Here is a 22,407-nt window from a genome sequence, read left to right on the forward strand (position 1 = left end):
TGGATAACTGCTGAAGCAAATGACGGCATTAAAATTTTTGCACCTCTGCTTTCTAAACTCATCAACACCCCCTAGTTGCTTCTAATGCAAGTTTCATCCAGCCTCTCTGAAGTGTTACTCAAGCGGCCAAGCAGATTGAAAATTTTGATGAAAGCCTCCAAACGGATGGGTCCAACAGCTGTCGACAGCTAGTTATTTTTATTTCTGATGTGAGACATTGGCCCGCAGGTCCGTGTTGTGATTTAAAATAATATTGCCTTTATGGATTTGCAAGGAAGCGGGAAGCCTACGCTTTGCATTAGGCCTCAGAGTGTTTGGACGTTAATAAAAGAAAATGAAAATGCTTTCTTTGCACGCTCCGACGTGTTTAAAGGCCTCGAGAGTTTTGAGATTCGAAACAAACTGGTTTCAATCCAGCACGTGAATGAAGGGACTGGAGCTTCAAGTTGGTTATGAAACAGGAGAACAGTCCCAGTGTATTGCAGTAATGGATGTCTTTTTCCGGCTTGATGAGCAAAACCTTGAGGGTCATCATCGCTCATAAACAGATGTGTTATTTCATCTCAAAGTGGTTGTAGTGGTGCGCTATTCCCTTGAAGGGATGTTTAAAAGGGCAGTTAAATAATAATCAGATGATCCGTCACAGTACAGTACTTGCTTTCTTCCCATTAAGCTGCTATATGCTGCCACCAAGAGGCCACACAGCAACTACTTTAAAAGCAATGGCGGATCAAGTTGAATAAAAACAAGCAGGCAAAGGTCACCAGATAATTCCAAATAAATTTATTTTGAGTTTTCCGACCACTGTACAAAGCAAGCATGGAATCCACAGGGCAGCTGGAGAAGCCGAAAGTGCGTTCCACCCCGAAAAAAAAAGAGCTAAGGTAACCTGGAAGTGCAAAGAAAAAAAGAAAAAGTCTGAGTTGTGATGAACATAAAAATCGAGTGATTATTGATTAGCTGTCAAATATCTCGTGAGCCACTTCGTTGGATCTCTCTGACGGGTCAAATAAGACTCCAAACGGCAATAAGTGACAGCCATTAGGCTTGTTGACATGGTCGTCATGGTGAACTGCTGAACTTCAGATTTGGATGCAGAATAAGAATCTGAGGCGACAGCGCCAACAATCTCACCACAAGTAATCAATGGAAGGCTGAAAAAGCGGGAATGACTTGTACGAGACGTACTCGAGTACATTTACGCGCCTTACTAAGTTTAATCACTGTCACTGTACTGTATCAACTTTGCTCCATTCTTCTCTATTGACCCGGTCAAAATCTGAAAACCACACCCCATCAGAACCGAACGAGACATGCTAGCAAACTAACGCAACAACTGAGGGGAACAAGCGCCTCCTTGTATTAACTTTTTAACGTAGCCTCTCGTACACAAATGAACTGACGTTGGGCCGTACCGCAGGGGAGGTCTACTCCAACGCCTTGACGATGGCCTCGTTGGCATCTATGCTGACTTGAACCTCTGCCCTCGCCACTTCATCGGACGTACTGGCCAGGTCAGCCTGAGCCTTCTCCAGGTTGGCCTTGGCAGCCTGTGGAAGAACAAGAAACATGAAGATGAAAGGCGACAACCTTTAGACAACTGACAACTTTTATGACTCAATACTGACACCAAGTGCTGAGTTGAAATAAAAAAATGTGCGGCATTCTTTAGTCAACCCACACCTTCAATATATATAAAATATAAAGTAGATGAGAACAACAAGTAAGGGTACGGGTCAGTCCAGGATGATTACATTTGTATATAATGGGATAAGATTTGACAAGGCTATACTTTATTCACATTCACATTTAACAGGAATATCTATGAAAGAATAGCTATCCCTCAAAAATAAAAGCAAATCTTGACAGCAGTCACACAAAGATAATTTGTGCAACCAATCACCTTCAAACCGAGACAGAGCAAAACCACGCGGAAGGAGACTCCTGACGGAAGTCGGCCGGAGAAAAATCTGAACTGCCGCATTTGCTCCGAAAGCTCAATTTATCACAGTGGCGATTAGAAAGTAGAAATGCCAAACATGGCTGGAAGTTAAAGGTCTCCCAGTGGGGATTTGACACATCTGCTATAGCTCAACAGTGAATGACCTTTCCCTCCTTATTAGCAGCGTGGCCTTGTGCGCATTGTTGCCGCAGACTAGAAGATGGGGCTAGGGGTTGAAAAAGAAAAAAGAAAAAGCTCATTTAGTCCTTTGGAGTCAAGTTGACTTTGGCATTGCCCAAGGTCAAAAACGGGGCGGCGTTGAGAGCGCGGTGGCGCATTAACAAGCCTGACATTTAAACGGGCAAGTTCAACTGCGAGGACAACCGGACGGGTCATCACCGACGGCTCGGCGGATCAAAACGGGAGGTAATTGGAAATCTTGCACGTGTTCAAAGAATGCGCTCTGCCGTCAAAGAGCACATCCTGGAGTAAACCCCTGAAATGATGAACCCCTCAACATCGTACTGTAGATGAGGACAACCCCATCTTTCAAATCTCATTAAAACAAACCAAATCCATAAAAGAAATTGACTTGCTTGCACTGAACTTCCTTTTTTACTGGAAACAAGCAGAGTTATTCACTTAGGACTGTACAGCTTCATCTGCAGTATTTCTCGACACTATAACAACACATTTACGACAACAATTTTGCGCCACATATAAATGGTCTCAATCTTTTTTAACTCACAGACACATCCAGCTGGTCCAATGGTACGGCCTCCTCAGCTAGCAGCTGCACTGAAGAATCGGCGTTGACAGTTACGGATCCACTGCTCACTAGGTGACATATCAGGGGGAATGTATTGATGAGCCCCTCCCAAAAATATATACATTATAACGCATTCAAATGTGATTGAGTAATCTGTTAAACGCCATGTGCCCCCTACCGAAGTATTTCACCGCGGAGCCATCGTCATTGAAGACCGTGACAACGCCGGGTCGGAGCACCTGCAAGGTGGGCACGTGGGCGGGGAGGATACCAAACGCCCCAGTGAGTGTGGGCACGTCCACCTGCTTCACGCTGGCCTCTTTGAAGAACACCTGCAAATACGACATGAATATCATAAAAGTTATTGTCCATGTGGGAGCTGTTTACCAAAAGTAAACCTTTGCCAACTCATGAACTAACTAATGACCTTATTTTCCTGCATAAAGACTAAAACGTCACGCCTATATGCATATTTTTGTGCCCTTTTTTCCGCAGCTGCAGATGCCACCCAAAAAGCTCTGCTCCTTCTAAACTGAAGAAGATTCCACTAAAGAACCTACAAGAAGGTCAGGAGGCTCGCCAGATTGGTAAACATCTGAAGATGATGCAGAAAAAGATCCAGATTGCTATTGGCAGTGGTGGAAGTCAAAAACGGTTAACCGCTAAATGCTTCCAATAAAGGCCCAACAAAAGATAATTGCAATATACATCCATCATCTGAGCCGCTTCTCCTCACAAGGGTCGCAGGCGTGTTGGAGCCTATACCAGCTGTAGTAGTAGCAGTAGGCGGGGTACATTCTGAACTGGTTGCAAGCCAATCGCAGGGCACACACAGAAAAACATTCACACTCACAATCACACCTCGGGCCAATTTAGAGTGTTCAATCAACCGACCACGCATGTATTTGGAATGAGGGACGAAACGGGAGTAACCAGAGAAAATCCACGCAGGCACGGGGACAACATCAAACTCCACACAGGAAGGCCGGAGCTGCAATCGAACCCGGCACCTCTGCACTGTGAGGACATCGTGCAAACCAGTAGTCCACCATTTCACTCGTTTTTTAACTACATATTTTCATAAATGAGAGTACCTACATATCATTGCGCAAATTAAATATATTGGAATGGAGCCAATGATATGTAAGAAGCAACACAGGACATTTAAAAGAAATATCTTCTGGAAGACAGTATTTTTTTTATTTGTATTGTTAAAGAATGAGTTTGAAATGATATTTCAGTGATTTGAGATAGCTTTGGGGTATAGTTAGGGATTACTAAAATTGTAAATGCAGATGGAGAGTGCCTTTTTTTCCCTTTATACGTGGTTGCATAGTCCCTCACCTAGAATACCTGCAATGCAGTTCGATACCATTGCTGTCGTTTCAATGGTGACATTCCATAAAAAGTGTCCATTGAGTGCAACTCAAGGTTAGAGCGCTATCATGACAAAAGTCAGTCGGAGTTCAGTTAACACATATAATTTTAAAAATCGTGTAAGATAGTAGGTATGACATTTACACACGCACATAAAAATAGATAACGAGGTTGCAATAAGTTACATAGCACGTCAACTATAAATGAATGGCAGCGAGCTTCACTAAACTCCGTAAGGCTAACACATTTCTAGCGCTGCAAATTGTACAATAAGAACCGATGAAGCCGAACTCCGACAAGGCATTAAAATTGTGTGAAGTCGAATGATTTTTAACAAAGTTTGACAATGCATTTTAAACTGATATTGAGCAAGGCGTTAGCTCGCTAGCTAGGCCCGGCTAGCATCTCCAACGCTGCGGCTACCTGAGTCGGAGAGGCAAAAGTGAAGGACATCTGCGGGGCACCGCTGGCAGCCTCGGCGTAGCAGCGCGCTTGCCTGAGGGCGGGGAGGGAACGGCGGAGAAATCTTGCTGCCATCATGTTGGAAAATTCGGACTTAGTTCAAGTAGCAATGACTGACAGAGACCCCCCAAATCCCTTGCAAACAGACAGTCGGTGTGCGCTTGGTGGACAAGGACGTTGCTAACCTACCCACTAGGCTTTGCGGCAGCGCAACTGTGCTGGGAAATGTAGTCTTTAGGATGAAGAGCTTTAGAAATCCACCGGTAGGTGTCTCTCTTTAAAAAAATATATGCTACCGGTTGGTATCCAGCCTAAAAAACATGTTTCGACTTCTACTCGTCCTCTGATATCAAAATTTTGTCAAGAACATTTACAACAGGCGACCAACGCGCCAAGAGTTCAAAACTGTTGATTTGTCTTATTTTGACTGATGGTTGTAGTGGTAATACTTACCCACATGATCACTTTGATTGTTCACTTTCACTTTGATTTTTTCCGTACATTTAACTTTAAAAAAAAGTCTGAAATGATGGAAAACAAACTTTAGCTGGATAGATAAATAAAACGTATATTATTGGAGTGAGCAGAACCCGTAACGTTAAGATAAATTTATATATTTTATTATTGTTGTATTGCACTGGAGAGGGGAGCTCTCTAATCTCGTTGCACACTTGAGTACAATGACAATAAAGGGATTTCTGATTCTGATTTCTGATTAATTTGCCAGGAGATGGCGCCATAATACAGTTTAATACAATGCTGCTGGGTAATGTAGTCTTTCGGGCAGGACGGGCACAATACCGGAAGTACGAGGCCGTAGTGACGAAAGAAAGATAGATAGATAGAGAGAAAGATAGAATATTATAAATAAATTTGCAATACTATGGCGCTATATTATTACTAGAAACAGAACACAGCTCAGTGTACCTCTTTGCTCAGTGAAATTAAAAATTTGCTCTTTTTACTGTGTTACTATTATAATTGTATTTGTTCATTTAACGAAAAAATAAAAAATCCCACGTTGCAGTGGGGATACATTTGGACGTTATGAATGTACAGGACTTTCGGTGAGAAACTATACGTTCTGGTCAACCCTGGAGCCAGTTGTCTTTACCCCACTGGTGACGTCACCTGGCGAGTCTATGACTAGCCGGTGGGCGTGTCTTAAACGGAGGGGCTTCCATTCATAAATACCTTAAACCGTTTGAAAAATCTTCACATTAAAAATTGTTATCTGCAGACTTTCCCGTGTTTTGCCCCCTCCGCCGCTGGCCGGACCACGCAGGTAGAGAAGGTGAGTACAATGTACGCGTAGGACACGTGTGTTTCTTTGTGAAGCCTGATGTGGATACATTGCCTTCGATGCTGCCGAGTCTCTACATCGCTATATTCGTCATGCATTGAGACGCAACCGTGATTCTGTCTTCTTTGATCTTTAATGCTCGTTAAATGTCAACAAAATTGCTGGCAATTGATCACTATTGCTTGAATAAGGCTGCACCATTTAGATTTTAGTGTTACTCTGATATGCAGTGCCTACAGTAGTATGCAACGATGTACAGTGTTGGCATAATGTATGCATTATGTGTAGCCTACATTGTATTAAGTAAGTAAGTACAGTACACGGGTGTGTAACCGCAGTAATATTGAATATTTTTGTTTCTTAAGAAGTGTGTCGTGTTAATGCAAATAGTCAGGGTTTAACAGTCAACATCGAAAACGCTTTTCAACGGCAGATGTTAGTCAATCATAATAGAAAAATTGGACGTCACAAGTGCAGTTAATTAGGCATGGGCTATTCAAGTGAGGTCTCCTCTTAGTTCTTTATTCAGCTTTTATTATACAACCGAGTACGTTTCCGTTGCAATGTCGACCTGCCTGCAGACTGCAGGGTAAAACAAAGCAATAATAAGCATAATAATAATAATAACTTGATCTAATGTAGTGCCACTCATGAAACCCAATGATCCAAAATAGAAGCAAATACAAAGTGCATGTTCATTGTCCTATAGTGTCACTGCTCTGTATTATATATTTATATATAGAAATGAGGCCTTAATTTATACCAACACATTTTTTAGATGATATTAAACAATATTACCAGTGTATAACTATTTATGAAGCGTTAATGCAGTAAGTTATTTTAACAAATTGGATAAATGCAATACATTTGTGTCCCTTTATTAAAAAACAAATTGCCCAAAAATAAAATGTACAAAGTGATTATTCTTCAGTTACTAGTTTGGTCTTTAAAATCTCAGGAAAAAGGGTTTTCAAAGTAAAATCAAATGTTTGCAAATGTCTTATTTTGATAAAAAAAAAAAAAAAACGATCATTCTGACTTACAGAATATTTACGGCTGAGAGACTGAAGTTTGGAACATTTTGACAATATAAAAAAATAAGGCCTCAAAACCATTAATTATCAAAATATTTATTGATTAATTTGATACTCGATTAGTTGTCTACGGTCGACGGTGCACCTCTATATCACTAATCACATGACCCCAAATTATTTTTAACAATGCGTGCGGAAAACATTCACAGGTATCCACATTTTAATTTGAAAGATTTGTACGTGCATCATTTGGTGGTGCTGTTTTTGTTAGCAACCAAGTTCATATGGGCTTGGCAGTTCTAACTAAATGCAGGCGATATGAACTGAGAAAAGCACTGGAGTTGTTTTGTACAAAACAACTCAATAAATTGGGTTGTTTAGTGAATTACTCATTTGACCCGACTTTTACCCGTACCTTATTGAGGCATGACGACTATTAACATATTAAGATAAACTTTCATCCACTAATTATCTATCAGGCTTGTCCTATTAAGGTCACGGTTGAGCTGGAGCTTATCCGAGCTGACTTTGGCCAAGAGGTGCAGAACATCCTGGACTGGCTGCTAGTTAATCACAGAGCACATACAGGACAGACATTTCCACTCACATTCACACTTATTGACAATTTCGCATCTTTAGTTAACCAACATGCACGTTGGGAAGCTGGCGTGTCTGGACAAACTAGAGTAAGGCCTGAGCTGAGACGCGAACCTCCAAGCTAAGAATTGCGAGACAGATGTGCGCACCACGCATTCCGCGTGCTGCCAGACACGTCTTATATACGAATAATACATTCATGTGGCATTCACTTGAGCCTGCCCGCTATATCCGAGGTGCATTTCCTTACGTAATGTCCAATTTGGCATAGAAGCGAGCGTTCTGCCGCTTTGTTATGATCCGAGCCGTGCCTCCACGCTGTCCTGTTGCTTCGAGGCCACTGGGCCGCTGCTGAGGGAGGATGGTTGGGGGGTTGGGAGGCATTCATCTTGCTTGGATGGAGGCGGATTCTCTCAAGCCACACACACACACACACACACACACAGTGCTGCTGCTTCTGATGCTACTGCTGCTTCTGCGCACTGCCCTCCATCAGGACTGTGGAAGCAAGCAGGAGCGTTAGACAGGCTGCGAGCACAGGGTTGTATTCACAGGCTCTAGTGCTCAAGTTGCTGCAGTGAGTGGCGGGCATGTTGCTTCTTCCATGCTGTGGTGAGTATCCACGTTCTGTGTGTGTTTATAGGTGTGTGTCGGTGTCGAGGGGTGGGGGGGGGGGTGATTGGTGCTGCAGTAGCAGGATTAATGGTCATGATCTGAAGGAGGCAAGGCATAGAGGCAGCAAGCAGCAGTGGACCTCAGCTTCCGATTAGTAGCAAGAGCTTGTGTTTCTTTGATGGGGAGGTAATTAGACATTCTGCCGAGTCGCCGTGCTGGCGTGCTGGCTGATGATTTGCACAACTCAGATGCCTTGCTTTTCCGTTTTGGCCGATGATTAAACGCATGCATGAGCAGCACGTGAGGGGCAGACTCGGATCTGCTCACAATTGGGATTTTGCAAGGGATTGCTCACAGGCCAGCATCCACAGCGGTTCTTTTTGTGTTTATTATGAAACACACCTTATAGTTGCACCACTAAAATCCCTCATGGAGGAAAATGTGTCATTTAAATTGGGCATAAACTGTGCATTTTTATAAGTGTTGTTTAGGAACGATACAAGTGCTCACACTGTACGGAAAGACTGAGTCCAAGTTTACACTAGAACAGTGATTCCAATAACAGCTTTGGCACATAAGTGTGCCATGAGAGAGCATCCAATTTCATTTAGTTGGTCTGAATATTATTTTTTATTTGCCACAAATAGTATATATTGGTTCTTCTATCTACTGTATGTCAGCCCAATGAAATGCTCTTACACTAAACGGCTGAAGGTACAATTGATCCGTGCATACACCTGTTGCCATCATACATTTCAAAAATTGCTTTGTTTTCATTCAGCAGGCTCGGATTGCACATGGAGTAAATTGAGACGAGATCATTCGAAGTTTAGAAGAGTAGGATAACGTATCTTAGCTTACAGAAGCACTTTAAGCCGACGCTATCACCTTAATGCTAAACACAAAGATGTCAGAGCTAATGTTAGCGTCAACTGTTGCCATGTAGTTGAAGAAGAGTTAGCTACATTTTGAAATCTATGTTTTTGTAAAATGGATGAGCTCAAATTATATCTAAAGTCAAGTTCCATGTGCTTGTGTGTCTACTTTGTATATTTTCTGTCACATATAAAGGCGTATACAGTTTAGAGATGTACATTGTTTTGTTTTAGCATTTTTTTGTAGCATAAGACGCAGTCGGTGGGTAAGGCCTTGATCTTTTCGATTTGTGTTTGTCGGCCACAGTTTGAAAGCACGTTACCGATACTGACGGGACTGTGCTCCAATTTGAATTGACAAACATAACTTATTGTCTCAAATATTTGTACTTGCTTAAATTTCCATTAATTGCTTAAACTTGGTATGCTAATGCTAAATCAACTTCTGTACACAACAACACCATTCATAACGTGAATTTAGAAGAGTGTTCATCCACTTTGCACAGGCAAAGTAAAGGAAAAATACTAGAATTTGGATCATCTACTCTTGCCTCAAATGTCAAATTCAATCCAATCATCAAGCATTTGAGCTGCCAATGGCACGTCATACTTCCTTGCAAATAAACTTGATATTGGACTCCAAAGTGAGTTGAATGACTTGGAACTTGCCTTGATATCAGCCAGTGCGCATGACAAAATGTCTTACTTACTTTTAACTTATTACTTGTGTTTGTTTAAAAAAAAAATGGGAATAGGACCTTTAAAAAATAATCACATATTAAATCACAATATGAAATGTAAAAATTAAAAATTGCAATTTCAAAATTGTTCAGCCCGTTTTAAAGAATCTCACTGAATGTTCTGAACTCCTGTTTCCATATTCTGTCACGTTGCTGCCATCGTGAACATATGTGGGCTACTGCTCACTGAGTCTTTTCTTCAGTTTCTTCATAACGATTCTTCAACAATCAACCCCACCTAATCTAAAAAATTTTTTCTATTTTACAAACAATTAATCGATTTATGAATTATTACCCACGCTCCTAATGTGCTTCATTGCTGTATAGGTCAAGAAGCTCATAGCTGGAATATGGTTTTGCCTTAAGCGTCCCCTCAGATCGCTATGATGCACTGAGCTGGGTTCGAGTCCTCAGTTCATTTCTTACTTCCACTCCGATCGTCAATGGCGGCTCTCAGCATTCACGTGCAATCGCTATATGTGTACCGTAACTGCCATCTCTCTTGTTTGCTGACTTGATTTTATGCAAGCAAGGGATCGTGGGTATTTAGCAGAGATAAAAAGGCAACCCGCCCGTCTGTTGTGCGTTGACTTCTGTGACTTGAGGAGCAGTTCCCGTAACAGTAATTTCCTCTGTGTGTGTTGTCTCTCAGGGGGACTCCATAGTTGGCCTGGACCATGAGCTATGAGTCTACCGTCTGGAACATCCAACCAGAAAACACCACTGTGAGTCTGGTCTCATGTCAAACTTCCTGTGTTTGTACGTTTGGTGCATCCACACTGCCCTCGTTAATAAACAACTTCCTGACCTGGATCCGGCTTTAGTAAATCAGTGATCCAATCCCAAATTTAATTTCCCCTCACAAAGAAACAAGTTGTCTGTCGGTATCGATTTATTTCTCTGACATTAAGCCTTTTTGTGCGATGCCCCTGCCAGAACCTGATTTAAAAATATACTTTTCAAAATTCGCAATTTTATATATGTAGGCCATGAATGGGATCAAGGCAGCAGCTTGAAAAAAACATTCCACACTCTTCACTCAACAGTATACGGCTAATGTGACTTAAAACACTTCTGAACAAAATTTGTATTTATATGTCAGGCTACCTGTGGCTGAAGTGAAGAAGCGTGTAGTGTTAGTGGCCACAATACATGCAACTTTGTAGCATCTGTAGGCTATCAAGTCAGCAATTAAAAAAAAAAAAAAACACAATCTCCACACGATCCATTTCCATCCATTGTGATTTAAAACAATACTTAACCAAATTCATAAAAATGCTCGTGAGTACATACGAGTATGAATATTTACACATGTGGACTCACCAATAGTGTAGATTTGTGGAAAAAATATTGGCCGGACACCATCACCTGCTGGTCCTTGGCCATCGGGCCACTGTTAATGTCCAACCCTGTCTAATCATATCTCTGGAGACGGAGGAGCAGCAGGATGGCTATGTGCTTCTCCTGGTGATCCTGTCCATCTTCCTGGTGGGGACCTTGATCTTTGTCTCCATCGTCCTCATCACCTGCCGCCGCTGCTGCCGAGGAGGAGGTCAATGCTGCAACAGGTAGGAAAATGAAAGAATTTATTTTGGGGTTCGGACGTCACTTGTAAATGTGTAATTTAATTTTAATGTCATCATGATGGCGGCTCTGGGAAAGCCAAGTATTTTATGATGTAATAATTGTGTAAAATGTTTAAGAATCACTGCCTTTGATCTACTATGTAGATTTGTACATCCACTCGGTTTTCATCCAGTTGCAAATGTTCCATACGAAAGTGATCCGCTGCCCGAGTTACTCAATCTCTCGTTTCCTGGAATCGAGCACCCACGCAAAGCTTCTCATGTGCATGCACACCTTTCTTGAGTATTTCCTTGTTGAGTGAGCGTCACCTAGCATGTTCATCGGAAGTATTTAGAAAGTTTTTTGTTTATTTATTGAGTGTGACGGTTCAATAAGCAACGAGGGGTTGAAACGAAGAGCCAAGTGCCGGCCGGTCCATTGATAAAAAAGACTAGAAACACCATCAAATTCATTCACTCATTAGAAAAAAAAATGATGTTTAATGGTCATTTATCAACTTATTTCACATTGCTCTAGGGTGCGACTAACGATTATTTTAGTAATTTAATTTAATTTAAAAAATCCCAAGAGATTATTTCAAATTGACACAAAATGCAAAAATTAAAGAAAAAAAAACTGATGTTTGCAGATGTCTTTTTAAAAAAAAAAATGAATATAATCATCAGCCTGCTTTTATGGGGAACTACAGAAATCCGAGATTTGCAGTTGAGTCTGAAATTCCACCGATATGGACAATTTTGAATTGAACAAGGTGCCCATATGATTAATCGATTTTCCAAATAATTATTGATTAATTTGATAATCCATTAGTTGTTAATCATTTGATTAATCCTTGCACCTCTACTTTGCTTTCTATATTTTAAATTATAGTTATTCTATGTAAAATGTATGTATATATATATATATGTATATATATATATATATATATATATATATACATATATATATATATATATATATATTATTTTTATTTTTTTAAATATTTGATGCTTTGATTCAATTTATTGGTTTTGTATGTTTTCCTATGAAAATATTGCTTCAGTTTTTGGACAATTCAGTTTTAGTCTGATATCTTTTTGGAACAGCTTAATTATGAAAAGCGAGGTTCCTCTGTAGATGTAACAATCGAAAATGGTACAAAAATTAAAAAATGGCGTGCATGTGTTCGTGTGGTCCCTTTCTGGACTGAGCAAGACAAAGAATGAGGAAACGTAGTCATGCAAGGTGTGAAGGAAGCCCCTTAGGGGAGGTGCACCTCACACCCACAGACAAACGCTCGCCTCTATGATTCATAATTCAACTTGTTGCTAGGCACGAGTCACAATGGGAGATTTATGATCTTCACAATGAATCCACTCTGAAGGATTCCTAAACGTAAAGCACTTCCTATTTATGACAACCTCACTCCAGATTCACAGTGAAAATGTGCGTTACTCACAATATTATTTAATTTGCGCACGATCGAGACCAGTCAATTTCCGCCAATAATTGATGCTACCCTTTGAGCCCAAAACACTTAACTAGTATTTCAAATGCTCATTATCTTCAAATATTGATACACTATTTATAACCCCCCGCCCCCAAAATAAAACAGTGCAATAACAAGATCTGTAAACCACGCACACTCACCTACGCAACACACAATGTCCAGTATTTATTGTACGTACAGTATGTACACGTTAAGAATTCTGGTTGTAAAAAATCCGATTTACTGTAGCTGTGCAGTTTGGTGTAACACAATTTGGTGCTGATGGTTGAGAAACTGCCTCATTTTCAACATGTTTGACCGGTTCACATGCAAATTCTTTCTTCAAGACATCTCATTTATTAAATATGCCTACAGTACTTGCATACTAGATCAGGTTCATTGGAATTGCACATGAACCTTCGCTGCACAAAAATCCAGTGTGCAAAAGTCCCAAAAGCGTCGTTAGTGTGATTACTTCACAAGCATATAGACATTTTTTTTGCAAGGTGTTTATTTATTTATGTATTTATTTGTTAATATTTTACAGCTGCACATACGAATGCCCCGCACTTCCAAAATATGAACACAGCATATAAACTGAGCACGAAGCCACCAAAAGGCAAGGAAGGCTTTGGCGGCTGAGAGCAGCGCACGATCAGCCAGACTGGTACAAATGACGAGTGTAATGAGATTTCATTGCAGCCATCGGCGGTGATTAATCTCACCCCGCCGCCGCACCACACGCCTCTCTGCTTTGTGCACGCGTGGAGACATTGCAAACACACGTTCACACACTTCCACTGACATGAAAACTGTGGGAGCCACACAGGAAATGAAAGACAAAATGAAGCTGAGATCTGGGATGACACCCATAACGCACCCACATGCATGGAGCTCATAGCTCGGCACCAAGAAATAAGATGGAGGGAAATGACTGGAAGGGGATTTCATGCTCTTTTCACTTCCTCATAAAGTAAATGGCAGGCATGGGATTTCACTTGGATGGAGCAAGGCAAGCAAAGATGCCAGATGCAGTGGATGGGACTAAAGCCTGTTGTTTTTATTATGTCACACTTGCAATTGGATTTTTACTTGGATCATATCCGTGGAAATTTATTTATGAAATCACATGCGCTCATTATTACTGTTTTATTTATCGTGGTGTTTTGGTAAACTCAGAGTAGAACCTCTAAAGTGGAGCACAATCTATTCCGTGACTCTGGTTGACCTCCACTTTGTTGCCCGAATCATTTTTCCCATAGGAAATAACAGAAATATAAATAATTAATTCTGTAGGTGAACATTTTAAAGGCGCATTTTAAGTGTGCTATTAATGTATCGGTTAAAATTCATCATTCAATTTGAGGTAAAGGAGTACACACGTGCAAAAAGTCCGGAAAAGCCTGCTCGAACATCTGATTATTTATTATTCGGGTTAATCAGTGGCACTTTAAACGGTAGCGGGTGTGTGTTGACTCCCATGACTCTGAATATGGTGAATTGTTAGCAGTCACATCCCCAGTTAAAACAGGGTGTGCACACTTATGCAACCAGATTATCTCAGTTGTTTAGTTTTACTTCCCTTACATTCTAACTTAAGTGTATGTTCCGCAATATGAATGGTTTCACAGCTTTAAATGAGCGCCTGCATATTCTAAAGTAGTATATATTCTACTCGTCCTACACGATGCTTCTCCAATTAACACCCCTTATGGCCGTAAATGTACAAAAAGCAGGAAAAAAAAGTTAAAAGCATGCAGTTGTTCCTTTTTACAAATTTGCAGTAATAGGGTTGCAATCCCCATGTTCGACAGTAGTATCTGTGACGTTGAGAGTATATGGTACGGTCTTGCCTGGTGAGTGACGTGGGCGCCAGTGAACAAGATTGCATTGTGTTCAATCCACATGAAATAGTTATGCATCATCAATGGTTTTCTTCAATTCTAGAGATTATCACTCACTTGTACCGTGACAATATGCATCGCTTTGTGTTATGAATCTGTTACACAAGTTATGGTGATGTACCGATGTAAGACAAACTGCACTTGAATGCAACATGAGTTGTGGATCGACTTGTGGGGCTTGTGATAAAGTGCAAGCTGATAAAGCACTTTCTGACTGATTTAGCCCCCCTTGTCTGGGAGCTATTTTTCAAACGGGTGATTGAAGCATCAGCTTGTATATTTGTCTCTGTAGTTTGATGTGAAAACAAGACAGAGCAGTGTAATGGATTTAAATGTTGTTTTTTTTTTTTTGTGCCGCAGTGGCAGCGATGATGCAGAGAAAACCAACGCTACATACACGGAGGAGTCTCAGCCCACCCATGGTAAGCGTGGGTGGTGTGTGTGTGTGTGTGTGGGGGGGTGTGTGCATGTGTGTGTGTGTGTGTCCCCCCCCCCCCCCCTTACAGCGTTTGATAGAAGGAGGAGCGATGGGAGAAAGATGCAGGGCATAGTGACGCTTTTATCATGTCAGCACAAAGTCTAATGTATTACATTAAAAAAAAAAAAAAGACTGCAATTTTTCGAGCGAGTTGCTCAAAGCGCTCGCGCAGTGCCTACAACACATTCTGCTACTCTGCGGACCACTGAATGAACTCTGTCTCTGCAGAAAATGATTTAATAAAAGGCAACATGAAACTGATTTTCTCAGGCATTTTTTTATGAAGGAGATTCACCCGTCAGCAGCCAATATATCAGATGGCTCCCTTCTGTAAAATGATCAAACAACCGCAATCACTTGCGCATAATTGCAATTTTTCATCATTTTTTTTTCGTCTCTGGGTAGAAATCACTATCAGGGTGGACGAGTCCGACTGCCTGTCAATGGCCAGCTCTCACGACCAGGAGACAGAGCGCTTCCTTTCCACGGGAACCACGGGCCGTCGCGTCTCCTTCAACGAGGCCGCTCTCTTCGATCACGGAAAGAAGGCCCAGGAGAAGGGTCGCAGGTTAGAGAGGAATCCACACGAGAGTTGTCCATGCTGGGCCACATTCATCTCTGCATCCATTTTGTAGGGCGTGTGTCTTCATTAGTGTCGCAGGTATGATGGAGCTTATCCCAGCTGACTTTGGGCGAAAGGCAGGGTGCACCCAGGACTGGTCGGCAACCAGTCACAGGGCACATGTAGACAAACAACTTCACTGGAACATTCATGTCAATGGAAAATTTGGAGTCTTCAGATCATGTTGGCATGTTGGAAGGAGCGAAAAAAACATGCCCCTGTCCACCACACATATCAGTGGAGCGCAAAATCTGCCTGCCTGTACCTCGATTCAATGAAATCATGCTACACCACCAGCACCAAAACTTAGACCTGCTTTTAGTTGGTCTGAAGTTTAGTCTACTTTAAGCCACCAAATTGTCAGGTGCACCAGGGATGTGTAAAAGAAAACTCCCACTGTAGAGTGCCAATAAGTGGTGTCGTATCCATTATGGATATTATAGTATCGGTTATTGATTTATGATAGGCTCAGTTATTCTAGTACCCTTCCGATTTTCAGAGAAATCATAAAGAAATGTGCACCATGTCAGCATGACTTGAACTATTCTGGTCGGTGGAAATGGGGTTCTGCTCGACCCCTATATGTGATGATTATTTTTTTTTTTTTAATTTCAGATACACTCTGACTGAGGGAGACTTCCACCACCTAAAGAACGCGCGGCTAACACACCTCCATATTCCGCCCCCGGCGCTCAAGATAGTCACCATCCATGAGTGCGACTCAGCGGAGAACACCATCGCCATGACAACGCACCCTGTCGCCAAGTCGGCACTCTCCATCTTCCAGGTGACGCTCCCAACCGCTTACTTTAGCCCTTTTGCATCATCGCTCATGACCTCCTCCAATGTTGAATTCTTTGTTTCATGATGCATTAGAATAAAAAAGACTCACAGTGTGTTTGTACCCCTTCAGCCCATGCTGTGTCCCCTGCCGCAAACTGCACTGACCAGCTTGAGCCCCAATTCCAGCTCTGCTCTCCCCGGGGACACCCTCAACTCCACTGGGGTGGACGCCACTTTTAGTGCAAATACTACTGCTAAGACAAACGGAGGATCTGTGAGTTACCTACAATTATATTAAACCGAATATATCGGAGTTCCTCAAGGGTCTGTGCTCGGTCCTAAATTGTTCATACTCTTTATTTGTTGTATTTCTAAAGTTCTGTTTGCTGCTCTGCTCTGGAGAAAACCTAGAGCGGAAAAAGAGTTACATTTTTCCGTCTGTTCAGATGGAGATGATCGTAGCAGGGTCCCGGGGCCGAGGCGGCAGCGTCAGCATGGGAGGAGGGACCGCCCCCACCAGCACTGTCCCTCCTGTGACCGGTGGTGCAGGAGGCCAAGGTCCAGTACAGCAATTCTTCACTAAACTGCGGCGCCACGCGAGCCTGGAGGGAGCCAGTCCCTATTTTAAGATTAAGAAATGGAAGCTGGACAGCAGCCAGAGGGCTTCAAGTTTGGACATGAGAGGTAACAAACATTCCATCCAATGAAGTGAATTCCTGTAAAAAAACAATCATCTTAATAATTATCGGAAAACAGGAAAAGCTGCCCAATTCTCAACGGTCTCTGTAATTATTCGTGAATACCCTTTCAGAAAGACATGTGAAGTCAAAGTACAAAACGTGCAAACGTAAATGTGTCATGTTCAATGCTCCCAGCCATTTTACTCCAAACTCAGAAGCAATAAAATTCTTTACGATTTTCACATGACTACAGCGTTGCAATGCAGATTATATCACAACCAAATCCAAAAACCAGCGAGAGTTTTTCTTTTTCCCAGAGATCAGTGAGGCATAGCATCTTCATCTTCACAAAGCTGATTTTCATAACTATGCTCATGGTTTTATGTCCATCATGCAATGTGACAAAACAATGTACCAATAATAACCTATTGCGTTCATATTCTGCTCAATACTGCTATCTGCCCTCTGAGTTTATGATCAAAACTGATTTGTTTTTTTTTGGCTTTGCTGCTTCGGCGTAAGACAAAAATGAACCAGGGTGCCACGGTAACAAACTGTTGAGAGGCCTTCTGGCTACTCTGATTGTTTGTATATGCACAAACACACAAAGGACAGATGGCTTGGTGACTCCAAGTTTGGTTGTTCCAAGTCAATTTAAGCCCCTGTGTGAATCATCCTCGCCATCACACACACATCACGCATGCAATATCTACTGCAGGATCAGTTTTTCATTCCAAGACTCCAAAGAGGATCCCAAAATCTCCTTCAGATGCCTTAACAGCTGATGATAGATTGAATCCGAATTAGGTATCATTTCCCAGCCTCCTGTCACCAAACTTTCTTAACTTCCTCTTCTACTTTTCTGTGTTTTCCGCGAGTCAGGCTCACCGAAGAGAAGGCAGTTCCAACGTCAACGAGCCGCCAGCGAGAGCATGGACCAAGACGACAGCGACACACACCATATTGACCTCATCCAGTACATCGCCCGCACCCAAGACATGGCCTATTGTCCCGGCCGGCCTGTGCCATCCTCTCCATCTGCACCACCCCCTTCCCTCGGCAGGTATCTTTAATTCCCTTGCCATTCATCCTGTCCACTGCTTTGCTTTGCAATCATGTCAAAAAAATGTTCAGCGATGGACGGTATCCCACAGGCTCTGGGTTCCAGTTCTTACATTCAAACAGGTTGCTAAATACTGTGATACTCAGCTAAGATAAGCGAAAGGACATACCACGGCAGCCATTGCAAATCATAAAAATCATTCCGTGCCCTGTGAAAACAGCCGTGTCGCCGATGAATGTCATGTTCAGTAATGTTCTGACATTGGCGTTTTGCGTGTTTGCTTTCCCTCTTTACCTGTGTGCAACCACAGGGTAGAGGTTGAGGTGATGGTGGAGCCCACCTGCAGCCATACTGGACCAGGGGTAATTGGCCTGTCCCCTGATCCTCAAGATGAAGGGCTTTCCCTCGGGACAAGGGGAAGCTCTGAGCCTCTAGCACTCCAGGATCCCCAAACACTTTACAGAGACATTTGGAACTTACGTGCATCACTGGAACAATATGCTGCCTCTGACCAAAGCAGCAATAATGATCGGAACTCTGTCTGCAGCGATGCTGACAGCGTTTGTACAGAAAAAGAAAGGGAAGAGCTCCCCAGCTGCTCATCCCAAGATTTAGGGGATGAAACAGAAGGTGCAGAAGATGACAAGGAGTTTTTAGTGTTCATGGATGAGACATTGGGGGCAAAGGAAGCAAGAAATAGGAAACAGCAAAGTACTGAATCTGAGCGAGGCGGGAGCGATGGCGAGACGTCTACTCGTAAATTGCTGCAAATGGATAGTGGCTACGCGTCAATCGAGGCCCCTTTTCGTGGTCCTGAAGATTTGCGGATGTTTGGAAGCAGCAGCCCGAAAGAGAGAACAGCCCATGAGAAGAGGCACCACTTCACCAAAGCTGGGCGATCTGGCACGATTGGCGAGAGCTTCGAGTCTCACCTCTATGAGGAGGAGCCAGACGAGCTATTGCTGGGCGCCAGTGGGGGCGTTTCCGTAGAAACGGGTGTTGGTCCACAGAGCTGGTTTCCATACGGCCAGATGATCACCCCTCGGGAGGCTTCGCAACCCCCCACTCAACCCGCAACCCTTCATCGGAGAGACTACAGCATCGATGAGAAAACGGATGCGCTCTTCCATGAGTTTCTCCGTCATGACCCTCAATTCGATCAGCAGGAGTCACCGCTAAAGAAGCACCGCTCCCGAATTCATCTACGAAAGCAGTGGCAGCGGCACAAACAGTGGAGCGACCCCGGTGTCAGGCACTTCCATTCCTCTTTCGAGAGACAACGGACTCCACTACGGAGGGGTGATAGTGTTAATTGCCCGATGGATACGAGTTACCATAGCATGCTCCCCCGCATTGTCAGTGCCCCCGACGAAGAGACCAGCGACAGCAGCACTCCCCAAACTCCAAAGAAAGAGACTACAACTGGCGTGGCTGCAGGGAAGGAGAACGAGCAAGATTCCACCGAAGATCAGATCTCATCGTCACATCTCCAGCCATCCAGCTCCGAGAAAGACGAAGGGCAGAGTGAGCACCCAGAAACTCAAGAGGACAGCAAACCACCCGGACACCCCTTAGAACCTTTGGACGAGCGGTCGCCCCTCCAACCGCCCGACTCCTCAGGCTATGGCCCACAAACCATCACGGCGGAGCTCACGGACAAATTGACGGCTAACCTGGACGAGAGGCTATATACGAGCCTTCGAAGGACCAAGGACACAGCGACCGAGTGTTTGACGGTGACGGCTATCCATGCTTCTCCAGACCACAGTCCTGTGTAGCTCCACTCGGCTTCACGGTCGACCCCACAGCTGCTGATACACAATCATGGCTCTGTGATGATGATTCACAATGAATTTACAATTTGATAAACAAACCAACCAGGCGGTACAGTTCAGTTTGGTTTGCTTTGGTAATGTTTGGAACATTAAGCCCTTATCTCGACAGACATCATTCGAATGTGACAGTATTACCCCTAATTTAAAAGTCTAGTGCTGCATGCGTATGCAAACGAGAACATTTCTATCCGCGATTTTTAAATGCCTCCTATTTTTTTTTGTCTTCCGTTGTCACGCACAAGTTACAACGCCTCTGTGACAGCTCCAAGCTGCCACTATCAAACAATTCTGTACTCTCACTAAAACAGAACTGTTTTCATATCCCCTTTTCAACCTTGGAGCGTAAGAACCGAAAAAGAAAATGGAGCATCATACCAAAATGAATCAAACTGTATCGCTTGGTGGTAATTCAAGAGTCTTATTTGTGTCATTTTCTAGGTCAAAAGTGACACAGTTGTATTTTTTTGTTTTTTTTGTTCCTGTCTTCTCGTGAGTATCGTTATGTTATGTTATGGAATGGTGTAGCTGGTCCGCATGTGGCAAGTAAAGTGGTACTGGTGTAGACAAATCTATAACAAAATACTGTTTTAAATTAAGTTATTTTTATCACTATTTATATGAGATTTGTTTTTCCTCTATGTCACAGTAGTCGTTATTTCAAGCCTACTGTTTAAAACAATGTGATGACTTTCATAGACCCAAATATAGAATATTTTCCGGCGTGCGCCAAAATCCACCAGGAGTTTCAGGTTAAGCTAGTTGTTCGGATTAGTTTTCCCAATAATTAGTTGGGACTCTCACCTTCTTTGACGGGGTTTGTACTTTACTGTATGTAAACAGACACAAGTATCAGTTTGCATTAGAAAACGCTAATACTTTCCATTGGTAGCTAGCTAGCTAGTTGCTAGTATTTCTCCTATTAGAGCTCACTTGAAACCAGTGCGTGATTTTCCAGACATGGTGTTCATGTAGTTTTCAAAGCGTCATAGATTTTCTCTCAGAATCTGCTTCAATGTTGTTTTTCACCTATAATATATTTTTGTACGTGCTTTGAGTGTGAACGTGCTAGACATGCCAATCCATGTTTTTAAACAACACTGGACTATGGACTATTTTAGGTACTCTCGGTCCAGTTCTGGTATTGTGAAGGTTTGCAGTTTTGCGACAACAGTGAGGTAAAAGGTTCGCTCTCACGGTCGTTTGAGGGGTTGTTTTTTTGGGGGCGGTTGGATTTTTATGAAAGGCATGATTTCTTGCGCATGAGGCTCAACAGAAAGGGCTTTATTTGCCTTGCCTTGCATCTGACCTCCTATCCATGTATCCTCGTCTGCTCCCGGGAAAGGTAAGAGCAGAGGAGATGCCTGCCAAATAATGCACCCAATAGCCAATCTTTTTTTTTTCTGTGAGATCTCTTTGCTTGATTATAAGCCTGTTTTGATGATAGAACACAATTCCCCCGGGGCTTCCTGCCTCACGTGCAGCGAGGGGAGCCTCTGCAGAGTGTGGTGTTGAATATAAATCACAACAGCAGAGGGGAAACCCTCATTTCGAGTCTGCTTCTTTTTGAGCCTGATGCATCGCGGTGCATCTGCAGTTAAGGTTTGAAGGATACAATTCTCTGAAAGTAAAGATACAGCACATTGGCACTAAAAAATAACTCACCAGTTTGGTTTTGATTGTGCTGAAAACTCAGTTCACGTTCAGATTAGTGGTAACTGGATGTGTTTGCTATGAGATATAGTTTTGGCAGAATTTATTATGGATCCTTGCCCTGCGAGGTGCTGATGCTTAGTTCAGGGTGTTCCCTGCCTCTCGCACCAAAGGCAGCTGTGATAGACTCTGGCACGTCCGTGACCCTTGTGAGCATGAGGACAGGTCTCGGAAAACATGGTCCACTGAGGACTGTCAATAGTGAGCCGGTTAGAGAGTCGATTTCTTTTTTCCTTTTAAAATCAAATCAACAGATTTGACTGTTTACATTATTGCATATATACTGCAGAGATAAAATAAACAAACTTGACTGAGATTGGTGCTGTTGTTTGTGTGTAAAGTTTTACTTCGCTTAAATCTCACCTATGATGGCCCTCAATTGGGTGGCTCATCAATTTTGCCGAATTTATGATTATAATATTGATCATTTGGATCATCAGGATGGCCGAGTGGTCTAAGGCGCCGCGTTCCGGACGCAGTCTCCCCAGGAGGCCTGGGTTCGAATCTCGTGGCTGCCAGGATGGCCGAGTGGTCTAAGGCGCCGCGTTCAGGACCCAGTCTCC

The 22,407-nt window shown here is 42.7% G+C and overlaps 2 protein-coding genes across 3 annotated transcripts; one reads left to right on the forward strand and one right to left on the reverse strand.

The window, feature by feature from the left end:
- Nucleotides 1-768: 768 nt before the first annotated feature.
- On the reverse strand, nucleotides 769-4,762 carry atp5f1d (ATP synthase F1 subunit delta). The gene is made up of 5 exons (XM_088314160.1): nucleotides 4,512-4,762; nucleotides 2,890-3,043; nucleotides 2,691-2,779; nucleotides 1,416-1,550; nucleotides 769-889 (listed from the first exon to the last, which is right to left on the reverse strand). Exons 1-4 carry the CDS (start codon nucleotides 4,626-4,628, stop codon nucleotides 1,428-1,430), a joined length of 483 nt encoding a protein of 160 aa, XP_088170286.1. The 5' UTR covers nucleotides 4,629-4,762; the 3' UTR covers nucleotides 769-889; nucleotides 1,416-1,427.
- A 946-nt stretch (nucleotides 4,763-5,708) lies between these two features.
- cbarpb (CACN subunit beta associated regulatory protein b) lies at nucleotides 5,709-22,160 on the forward strand. 2 transcript variants are annotated; one of them, XM_088313900.1, is made up of 10 exons: nucleotides 5,709-5,844; nucleotides 10,367-10,439; nucleotides 11,146-11,282; nucleotides 15,034-15,095; nucleotides 15,557-15,719; nucleotides 16,389-16,560; nucleotides 16,687-16,830; nucleotides 17,003-17,240; nucleotides 18,119-18,299; nucleotides 18,610-22,160. In XM_088313900.1, the coding sequence occupies exons 2-10, from the start codon at nucleotides 10,392-10,394 to the stop codon at nucleotides 20,075-20,077; spliced, it is 2,613 nt and encodes an 870-aa protein (XP_088170026.1). In that variant the 5' UTR covers nucleotides 5,709-5,844; nucleotides 10,367-10,391; the 3' UTR covers nucleotides 20,078-22,160. The 2 variants fall into 2 exon arrangements, with proteins under 2 accessions (XP_088170026.1, XP_088170027.1); XM_088313901.1 differs by lacking the exon at nucleotides 5,709-5,844 and adding an exon at nucleotides 7,928-8,096.
- Nucleotides 22,161-22,407: the final 247 nt, after the last annotated feature.

Source organism: Idiotropiscis lumnitzeri, chromosome 13, assembly GCF_059441095.1.
Source record: "Idiotropiscis lumnitzeri isolate Australia: NSW breed Sydney's pygmy pipehorse chromosome 13, RoL_Ilum_1.0, whole genome shotgun sequence".
Taxonomy (NCBI): domain Eukaryota; kingdom Metazoa; phylum Chordata; class Actinopteri; order Syngnathiformes; family Syngnathidae; genus Idiotropiscis; species Idiotropiscis lumnitzeri.

What these genes read in the sequence shown, in the direction of transcription:
- atp5f1d (XM_088314160.1), bottom strand. Translation starts at nt 4,628, where the DNA reads ATGATGGCAGCAAGATTTCTCCGCCGTTCCCTCCCCGCCCTCAGGCAA. An exon ending in CTTTTGCCTCTCCGACTCAG is followed by an intron (nt 3,044 to 4,511) that starts GTAGCCGCAGCG and finishes TCGTATTTGCAG; the next exon opens with GTGTTCTTCAAAGAGGCCAG. An exon ending in TGGACCAGCTGGATGTGTCT is followed by an intron (nt 1,551 to 2,690) that starts GTGAGTTAAAAA and finishes GTTCTTCCACAG; the next exon opens with GCTGCCAAGGCCAACCTGGA.
- cbarpb (XM_088313900.1), top strand. Translation starts at nt 10,392, where the DNA reads ATGAGCTATGAGTCTACCGTCTGGAACATCCAACCAGAAAACACCACT. An exon ending in GGAGTCTCAGCCCACCCATG is followed by an intron (nt 15,096 to 15,556) that starts GTAAGCGTGGGT and finishes GTCTCTGGGTAG; the next exon opens with AAATCACTATCAGGGTGGAC. An exon ending in CCACCCCCTTCCCTCGGCAG is followed by an intron (nt 18,300 to 18,609) that starts GTATCTTTAATT and finishes GTGCAACCACAG; the next exon opens with GGTAGAGGTTGAGGTGATGG.